General features: G+C 40.6%; 1 protein-coding gene across 1 annotated transcript in view; it reads left to right on the top strand.

Annotated features, from left to right (window-relative positions):
* The window catches only part of CSMD1 (CUB and Sushi multiple domains 1), a 611399-nt gene that overhangs the window by 538636 nt on the left and 62412 nt on the right, over nt 1-10351 (top strand). The window contains exons 46-47 of the mRNA XM_028481319.1: nt 1963-2157; nt 7303-7476. Of these exons, the coding sequence (XP_028337120.1) occupies nt 1963-2157; nt 7303-7476 (369 nt within the window). The remainder of the gene's footprint in view (nt 1-1962; nt 2158-7302; nt 7477-10351) is intronic.

Here is a 10351-nt window from a genome sequence, read left to right as displayed (position 1 = left end):
GCGCGCCTGGAGCCTGTGCTCCGCAACGGAAGAGGCCACAACAGTGAGAGGCCCGTGTACCGCAAAAAAAAAAAAAAAAAAAAGAAAGAGGTAATCACTCAGAATTTGGAAACCACTGCTGTGGATGATATTAGCGGAAGAAAACTTCTGATTCCACTGTGTAAGCCAACTTTGAATCCTTCTTGGCAGAAACAGAGTTTATAAAAGATAGTTCAGTAATTAAAAACAATCAAGTTAGTTCTAGAAACACAGCTTTGATGAAATGAAATGGATTTTATTTGAAAATTTAAATTAGATTTTTAAAAATTTATTTATTTATTGTTATTTTTGGCTGCGTTGGGTCTTTGTTGCTGCACGCGGGCTTTCTCTAGTTGCGGCGAGCGGAGGCTACTCTTCGTTGCGGTGCACGGGCTTCTCATTGCGGTGGCTTCTCTTGTTGCGGAGCATGGGCTCTAGGCGCACGGGCTTCAGTAGTTGTGGCTCCTGGGCTCTAGGCGCACGGGCTCAGTAGTTGTGGCACACGGGCTTAGTTGCTCCACGGCATGTGGGATCTTCCCGGACCAGGGCTCGAAGCTGTGTCCCCTGCATTGGCAGGCTGATTCTTAACCACTGCGCCACCAGGGAAGTCCCAGATTTTATTTGAAATATGCAGCAGGATTGAAATTGAGTTATGGATTTGTCAGTTTAAAGACATTAAAGTCTTTTCAGAAATGGCAGTCATGCCTGAAATCTAAAGGTAATCTGGTTAGAAAAAAAATTATTTATATCACTAGGTAAAACACTTGAATATCCATATAAATTTTGGATAATTGTTTTACCGAAAAAATACCTGAGAACTCGATCTAAGAATTATTTTTAAATTAGAAAATTCTTTTCACATTTTAAACTTTGTTGATTTTATTATTGCAGTAATACCAAAAAGGCCTATTTTTTCTATTTATTTGCACATAGTAATGGTAAAATTACCAAGAGAAGATTAAATGGGATTTTTGTAACATTTTGGATATGTCTGATTCAATTATAATGAACTTGTATAGAATTTATAAGTAAAATGTATTTATTAATATTATTCTGGAAAAAAAAGTGGTATATTTAGCTAATTCTTCCAGGATCAATAAATTAATCAATCTGGTCAACTTTGTGGGTAGCTGACTGTGAAGGTTATTAGCCAATGTAGCTTCATATTTAGGGAAGTAGAGTTCTAGTTCCTAACATTGTAAAATTAATTTTAAATATTATTGTACTCTTCAGAAAATATATAAACTCACGTATACCAAATCTTGCATATATTTTCAGCATTGTCATAAATTCCTTGAATCCACTCCGGTAGTATTGTACTACGGCTACTGCTATTACTATTGTTATTAAAAGTGTTGCTACCGCTCTTTATTAAGTAGCTACTATAATTCTAGTTCACTTCCTAAGGACATGAATAGATTCTCTCCTTTAAGATTCGCTAAACACTTTTCTGTATAGTATTAATGTGTGTGCGTGTGGATTTTGTGTGCTAATAAATCCAGTAATAGAGCGTATTACGTAGGGAGGAAGGGAATGAGGGCATCTGATTTTCTTGGTCTAAGCTGGTTTTCAGTTACTCAATTACCGTTTCAAGTTTCTCAAAGGATAGAGACAAATTAGAAGTCAGATTTTTCTATTCATGCCTACATTTACCTGATGATCGTTTTCAATGAACCTCGAGACTTTGTGGAAGTGAGTTATCCCTTTACATGTAATCCCACTGCAAAATTTCCTGTGCACTTGCCATGAGGCTGTGGAATGCATTTTGCATATGGGATCATTTTTGTGTGGCTATGTGGGTAGTAAGAAAACCGCAAATAACAGGTGATGGCATCTCTTCTGTACAGCACGATGAGTTTCATACAGGAGGCCTTTACCATGGAAAGCCGGTCTGGTCTGACCCCTTGAGAACAAAGTGATGATGTTAAGTGTGTTTCTTTCCAGCGGTCACTTGTCCTGGCATTGAAGCCCAGCTCTCAGAACATGTCACCTGGAGACTGGTGTCGGGGTCCCTGAATGAGTATGGAGCCCAGGTGGTCCTGAGCTGCAGCCCCGGGTATTACCTGGAGGGCCAGAGGCTGGTGCAGTGCCACGCCAGCGGCACGTGGGGCATAGGGGCGGAGAGGCCGAGATGCAGAGGTGAGTAACAGGAGTGCTCCTGACCTCGAGGCCATCCTGAATCACTGACAGCGACGGCATCCACCTTTTAAGGGACTGTAATCTGTCGTCCTATAGAGTAACAGTGTAACCCGATGGCATTTCTCTTCATTACAACAATGAACGTGTATTTTTATCTGACATACTTAAATATATGACCGCTGCATTAAGTGTTGAATGCTGTCTTTTTCTTGTTGACGATCATATTTTACAAATGTTGAAATATTAGAATACTCGATATTTCAAATCAGCTCAAAAACAAATCCAGGCCTGTATTTAAAAAGATCAATCTTATTCCATGCACTGACTATTCAAACCTTTTAATTAGGATCTCGGGAATGCGTGTATTTATGCTAAGAATATTGTGTTCTCAAATAATGACTGTCTTGAAAAGGGAGATTATTATTCTTGTAGGTACAAGATAAGCAGTTAAGCCTCTGAGTGGGATTCATAATAAATATGAATAAATAGAAAAATAAAACAATATTAGCATTGTTCAGAGCACTGTTTGATTCAGACATATTTAATATACAATCTTTAGTGGGATTGTTCACAGGAAATTATCATGCACAAAATCAAGCAGTTAGACTGGTGTCATATTTATAAAATACGCAGCTTAGCAAGAACAAACCAGAATAAAAATGGAAAAAGGACGAAAGAAATAATGCTTCACTGTCTGTGATAATCATTCTAATTCCACTTTTAATGGAACAAATGGTAATGAAGCTCCCACTAAAGCTCTTCGCCAGCATCACAAAGGCGAATCAGGAAGGCTCAGGACCTCTGCAAGCTCATAATCCAAGTGGACAGCACCCCCAGGCCCTGGACAGCCCTGCCTGAAGCTTATTTATTAATGGTTCCCACATCATTCCCCAAAGTGTCCTGGTTTGATAGTTGTGTGGTCCCTGAACTGGTACTGGATTTCTCCGTGTTAGAGTCTGAATTAGTGAGCTCTCTCCGTCCCACATCTGTCCCCACCAGGAAGCTCAAGATGTGACTTGGAGACTCAGTCCTTAAGTTCAGAAGGAGCACATTTTTGTAAGCCCAATCTGCCACTCTGTGGTAGCTTTTTCACAGAATAAACACCCGGTCTGCATTTTGTTGGAACTGAACCAATAGAATCTTCAAATGTATTGTCATCCAAATCATTGTTACAGCTAAGGAGCTGTATTTTTATTTATTTTGTTGTTTGCCTATGTTTTATCTAAGAATGGCCCAGTCCACAGGATCTCCTGGATCTAACTGTTTGGGTCACCTACCTGCTTAGGGGCCGGAAATGTTAGGAGCTCCCGATCTGCTTGTCCAGTTAGCTCCAGATGAAGAGATGACCTTTGACCACCTTCTGAGCGTATCCATAACAACTATGAAGTCAGCTGGGATAGTCGCCACTTCTTGAAGAGTTTGTGTTATTCTGACTCTAGGATATTCCACCATGTCCGTAGACAGAGCCCAGGTATCCAGGGGTGAAGAGGACAGGAGACCTTAGTCTCACTTTGAAACTGTTAGCTCGGCTGTCACCCATCTTTGAGGAGGAATGACTATCAATGGTTATCCCTCAAGAAACAAGAAAGCAAAATTAAAATCCCATGTCTGGGGGTGCCCGTATAACCCCCCTCACACAAGGACTGTGTAAAAGCTGGACCTATTGCCATTTTCTTGTTACGTGTATTTATTTTTTGACTTACTGCTTTAAAAATTAAGAAAAATGTTTATCACAGAAATTCATGAATCAAAAAGAAATCATCTTTGCATTTAAAATTTTATACACACAGACCTAGAGAGCTACATTGGAATCTTGCTATATTATAGATATCCAAAGAACATTGTCTGAATTCTGGCCTGTACCTCTTTTCTAACTGCTTAGTTCAGAGCTCTCATAAGTTAGACCTGGGTCAAGCTGTGAAGTCGGCAGGCTGGTCTTTGATGACCTTCTGTTTGTATTGATAATTGGGGATCTGCCTGGACTGATCATAAAATCATGGGAGTATTTATCCTTCAGACTACACATTTCATCTGTATCATAGGAGACCACGGAGTGGACATTCTTGTTCCATTCTGTGTTGGTGTGGACACTGGTCGTCACTTAGAATGACCTAAATGTGAATTTTCTTGATAATATACTCACCAGTAAATGTCCAGCCTGCATTAAATAACTCATGTGACACTAATTGCCCCAGGGACAGTGATTTCATGTGGACATTTTCACTTTGAGTGAGGCCTTCTTTCTGGCTCGATCCAGGTATCTTGGCGCTATCTCTCTTGGCCTACTAATCCAATTCCAGATTCTGGTCTACATGGCATGCCTTCACATACCTAAAAATAGCTATCATGTGTCCTCTGAACCTTTTCTTCATGATTGGCAGCGCTGCCCCATTCACATGTGTGCCATGTCGTGTGTTTGCTGCTCCTGTCTAATTGCATAGTCACAAGGTTTTTTCCAGGAAGAACATGTTTGAAATTACCTACTCTTGACCTTATTTATTTGTCACATTCACAAATAATATCCATATTGCTGACAATAACATCCATAATCCTGTTGACTTCACAGGTTTGAGAAATGAAATGTCTCAATATGATTTCTTTTTCAAAGTAGAGGATTTCAACATGACTATAATTGTAGAATTGAAGGAAAGAGGAAAGAGGCTTTTCGGGGGGGTGAGGCAAAGGCTTAGAATCCACAGTAATAGTGACAAAATACTACAGTATCAACAGTAAGTCGGGCAGAGCTGGGGGCACTCTGAGTGTCTTCAGCTGAGCATCCTCTGCCCAAGACACACATCCTCTGAGCAAGACACACTCTGAGAATTCAGAGGAGGCAGTTGACTGTGTGTATGAATATATATTTAACAGAAGAGAAAAAAGCAAACTTATTGACTTTATTCTTGAAAACTTGATGGGAGAAAATAACACGGAAATAAAGCTTTCCCTTGGATGTTTGACACAGGTTTTTGTTTGTTTTTTAGGGGAGAGGGGTTTTCCCTTTCAATTAAGGGAGCTTTTCAGATGGGTGCTGCCTACCTCATTAACGTGTTGGGTTTACTGCCAACCAAATCTCTACGCCCGAGACCCCATTATCCAGCTGCTGAAAAGCTAATATTTGTTCCATTGGTTCTTCTTTATAGTCTAGTGAACCTTAGTAGCGGACAAGCCTAAAATAGTTCCATCACCAGGATATTTTTAACAGATGCTAAAAGAATAGAAGAGATGCGAAAACAGAGTCAGCCTTTCTGCTAGTCCACGATTAACGGTGTGTCAAGACCTCCGAGAGGAGGTGTGCTCAGACCTCACTGCTATTTAACACTTCTTACTAAAAGCTGAGGTTTCAAAACACGGTCCAATTATCCTGAATGGCTACAAGTGGATCTTTAAATATCATAGCTCAGGGTGAAGTTCATACTATGTTTGAGAAAAGGCTTAATGAAAAGTTCATAACTAATTGTAAAAAATCTAAATCCGACTCAAATCCATTGACATTTGGTAGAGCAAACATGTTAACAGTATCGCTAAATGCATAAGATATGACCCTGTAAGAGTTTAACAATCCTGCAAACTAAGAATTCCTCATGGTTCCCTCAACAACAATAATGTTCTGATGATGACATACTCTAGAGCTGAACTTCCCAAATTTTTGGTGAGCGGTGCCCCTGGAACACACATTTCCTGGCTGTGTCTGTCTGTCCGTTTGAAATGGAACCAGGATTATGTGTCGTGGAGTAAAATCAGCTTAATTCCAAAGACTGGTCTAAATGATAAAATTTTCTTCACTTGAATTATCAGTAAACGTTTTCAGACTTTGGATTCAGTTCCCCGAATAGGTCCTGAGATGGGCTTCACTGTTAGTGAACCGGGACCCAGCCCCGGTCAGGTGCAAGGCATTGCTTTAGGTGCTCCAACAGTCGTCTCTTTGAATCCGCTGCACAGCCCTACCTGGCAGGTGCTGGTATTAACCTTTAGGAGATGAACCAGGAGGACTGAGAGACTTAAGAGAAGTTGGCCGGCGTCACCGAGCTAGGAACTGGCAAAGCTGAGCAGAACCTGGATGGGTAGCCTGCAGCCAGAATCTGTGTTCTTAATCATGACTTTTCACTGCCTCTTATCAGTTTACTGTTAATAAGGGCTCAGTAATTTTTAGCTACATGGCAGCTTTGCCCTAAGCCCTTTACACATAAGAACGTACATCAGGAAGTCTTTATCACTCTTCTTAGAAGAGCTTTTCAAACACTTTCATTCTCACCTGTTAAAACACATTTCAGCCTCTGATGAGCAGTTGGCCTTGATGACTTTATGATTTCCTCCTCCCCTGAGATTCTCCTGATTTCTTTGTGCTCAAAGGTGTGGATTGGGAGAGTGCAGGGAGTCAGGTGGTATAACAAGTATCTATAATGAAAGTGACCGTTGCATTCATCTCCCCAACTGGAGTAATCGTGTGGGTGCAAGTGGTCACGGTCAGTCATTATGCTGGACACACGTGTGAACTGGGTACCTACATCTATAATCACTTAGGGTCTAGATTTTATTTTTTTTTAATTTTCAGAAAGTTTGCACATGTCCTGTATAGTCAGCATTTTTATGGAGTTCATGATCCCAGCAACTTACGCAAGTAAACGAAAGAGAAAACGAACTCAGCCCTTCTCCTGCAGTGGGCATCCCGGGTTTAATTCCTCACTGCTTTGTACCAGCTGATGACTTTGGGAGAGACCACCCACATTTCTTAATTCCTGCTACACACACGTAGGTGTCCGGTAACTATGATGTGATTCTTGTGATTGGTGTAGACCGAAAAGAGGACAGAAAGCCAACTCATTTGACTGATTTCCTCGTGTGTGAATATGTTTGTATACTGTGTATTTACTCAAGAAAAGTTTAGCTACCTGTGAGGATGGAAAAAAATAGCAGTGGGTAAAGGAAGGGATATTTTGGATTCCACCCTAAACTTTCAAGTTTTCATTTCAAGGATATAAGAGAAGAAAAAGTAAGCTTCCTAGGTGGTGTGTCTATCTCACCCTTAGATGACACCCCTGCCCGTGTTCTTAATGAAAATGAAGAATGAAGATTTTGTTGTTTTTAAACAAAAGAGCAGTCTGCAGACCTGAAATAATATTCACTCTGTTTTTCTTTTCCTTCTAGTGATCTCGTGTGGAAGCCTGTCCTTTCCCCCAAATGGGAACAAGATTGGAACAATGACAGTTTATGGCGCCACAGCCATATTCACGTGTAACACAGGCTACACACTTGTGGGTTCTCACGTCAGAGAATGCTTGGCCAACGGGCTCTGGAGCGGCCCCGAGACTCGCTGTCTGGGTAAATTAATCCATCGTTGGGCACTTGTTTAATTCAAATGAACCTTAAAAATAGAGGATAGCTGGGCAAAGCATGGTACTTCTTGCCATAAATGCTCTGACAGAGTGGTACTAAATCCTACCTGGGTTTTTAATGCTGCACTTTACAATATGACTTCTTTAAGGTTCTAAAGGGATTTTTAAAAAATCTGAGCAATAAATGCAGGTCACATGTTGCCTTAAGTGACACAAAGACTATTTTATAGACTGCTGAGCATGTCACCACTCTCAAATGCCATCATGATTTTAGAATGCACAAAAATAAACTTCAAAATTATCATACATTTTGTTATCTTTTAAAATTTTTTAAAAATTATGTTAATAAGTTAATGTGATATTAATGTCCGTCAATATAAGGACAATGAATTATTTAAAATTGAAAGTGTGCATAGTAACTTGGTCTTCTTTTTCCCAAGGATTAACATTTTCTGCATGACAATTTTTTTAAAAATTGGGCTGAAAAATTTTCCATGGAAAAATCTTCTGAATAAGTGTATGAAAATTGTTGAATAAGCAGCTTAAAGTGCAGTGATTTCTAATGCTCCTTTTAGATCTCCAAGTAATTTGCAAAATATGTAAACTGCCTTTAGTCCTTTAGAACTCTCTCTGTGATCTCAATAATTTTGTAATCACTCCAAAGCAGTAGAAGCTGGAAAGTTTAAGCTTCTGAACCTCTGTGGGCCAGGCTCGCTTTAGGAGCTAAGCCAGGACCAGTAAATTTTAAATAGTAATAATCTGTTCTTTTCACTGGAGAGAATTTGAAGAAACACTCAGGAGAATTTGAGGATGAAAGTAAAGTAGCAGTCCCAGAAAAATGCAACTGACGAAAGAAGGAAGTTTTCAGGCTTATCCATGGAATGACTTCCTTCAGATTAATACAAGACTTAGATCAGCGCTGCTTGAATACTGTGTGTGTGTGTGTGTGTGTGTGTGTGTTCCTGCTGAGTGTAGTCACTGTAGTTTTCAGCCGAGTGCTTCTGGGATTTTCTGAGCTTTCCTAAGTGTTCTTGTGAGATTGGCCACTGAGTAGCGCTCTCCTTAAGGCAGCTGCAGTTGGGGTAGGTTTTCTCCGTCAACTGCAGTGGAACTTGGTGCCTTCGAAGGGGATCAGGTGATCTAAGAAATTGCATCTCTGCTATGAATTGTGAGATGGAAAGTAATAGCAATTTACATTTGATTAGTACCTTATGGGATGAAGGTAGGGCAGTGGTAGCCTCAGGGGCTTTAAGTGTCAAGTTTAGTTTATGTAACTGTTGAATCATGGGACCAGCTTGAGCCTTACTGATTGCAAATAAACCTTTACCTGTTGTGTGGCATTCTTCTGACCGAAGGTTAGGACTTTGAAGTAGAAAGGACGAAATGCATATTGAATAGTTGGCTGGAAGGAGAAGCTCAAAGGCATGGCCTCAGTGGGATGCAGTATGGCTTAGACACTCTTTGCAAGAGGGAGTGCTCAGAAGGAATTTAAACTGAAAATAAAGAGGAAGAAAAATGTCCAGATTATAGTGTATAAAACATTAGCGTTGTAGAACTTGGACACGGCATATAAAGAATAATACAACTGGAGAGGCATGAAGTATTTAAAAGAAAAAAGACACAATTAGAAAAGGGTGAGAAATGGGGGCTTCCCTGGTGGCGCAGTGGTTGTGCGTACGCCTGCCGATGCAGGGGAACCGGGTTCGCGACCCGGTCTGGGAGGATCCCACGTGCCGCGGAGCGGCTGGGCCCGTGAGCCATGGCCGCTGAGCCCGCGCGTCTGGAGCCTGTGCTCCGCAACGGGAGAGGCCACAACAGAGGGAGGCCCGCGTACCACAAAAAAAATAAATAAGAAAAGGGTGAGAAATGATGCATAGCCACATGTTTATAAACCAATGAGTAAAGAATGTGTAATAAATTTAGTTTAAAGATTTTAAAAGTTTGTAAACATAGTCTCCCAGCTACCACTGAGACTTGAAGGGGTAAAATCCATAATACACAGCATATGGCAGTGAAGGATAGCTCTCTTCCTGAAAAATGGGTGGCTGTTGGGTAGATAATGTAGTGTAACCCAGCAGGAATATATGGCCACAGGACCCAGAATGCTGTACGAGACACAGCAGAGAATTGGGGAGAAGAGCAAACAGGTGGAGAACCGAGGTGATGTCTGCGCTGGAGAAGATTATGAAATGCTCAGAAGCGGAAAGGGAAGAGGGGCTGTGATCCTAAATCTGGCACAGATATCTGACAGAGTAGATGTTGGATTCCTGCATAATCCAGACATTAACAAGATGCCCTATTTGGATATAGTAATTTGAATGGTGTAATTTATTGATGACTGAAAATGTGCATTTTGAGTTTCACCTTACTGAACTCTCATTAGGCCTATTGGAAGTGCTCAGTCCTCCTACTTACAGATAAGAAACAAAGCTTAGAGCTTAGGAATTCGCCCAACGTTGCAAAGCCAATAATATGCATCCAAAACAGCATTAAACCTAAGCAATTTGACCATAGAACACAGGCTTCTTAACATCAGGGTATATAAGTAGTTTTTTAAGTTTTGTGCTACTTCACCAATATATTTATCTCTCAAAAAAAGAGATATAATAAAAGAAGCCGTTATACTACTATGCTAATTCTGACCAATGAAGAGAAATTTGTTGGTTAACTGGAGGAGAAATGAGCCTTCGTGCTAGACTACTCCCCACCCCAAGGCACCTGCACCAAGAGGGTGCTTAGTACCTAAGTGGCTCTTCGTGGATGATTTTGTTCTCCATCCTGCACGGTTCCTGGGCCTCTTGCTTACCAGTCATGCTATTCTTTTCTTTCCATTTCTTGTCATTTGAATTATTCCTTTGTAT

Source organism: Physeter macrocephalus, chromosome 20 (genome assembly GCF_002837175.3).
Source record: "Physeter macrocephalus isolate SW-GA chromosome 20, ASM283717v5, whole genome shotgun sequence".
Taxonomy (NCBI): domain Eukaryota; kingdom Metazoa; phylum Chordata; class Mammalia; order Artiodactyla; family Physeteridae; genus Physeter; species Physeter macrocephalus.
The sequence above is the reverse complement of the archived record's forward strand: the minus strand, read 5'-3'. Positions and strand labels throughout refer to the sequence as shown.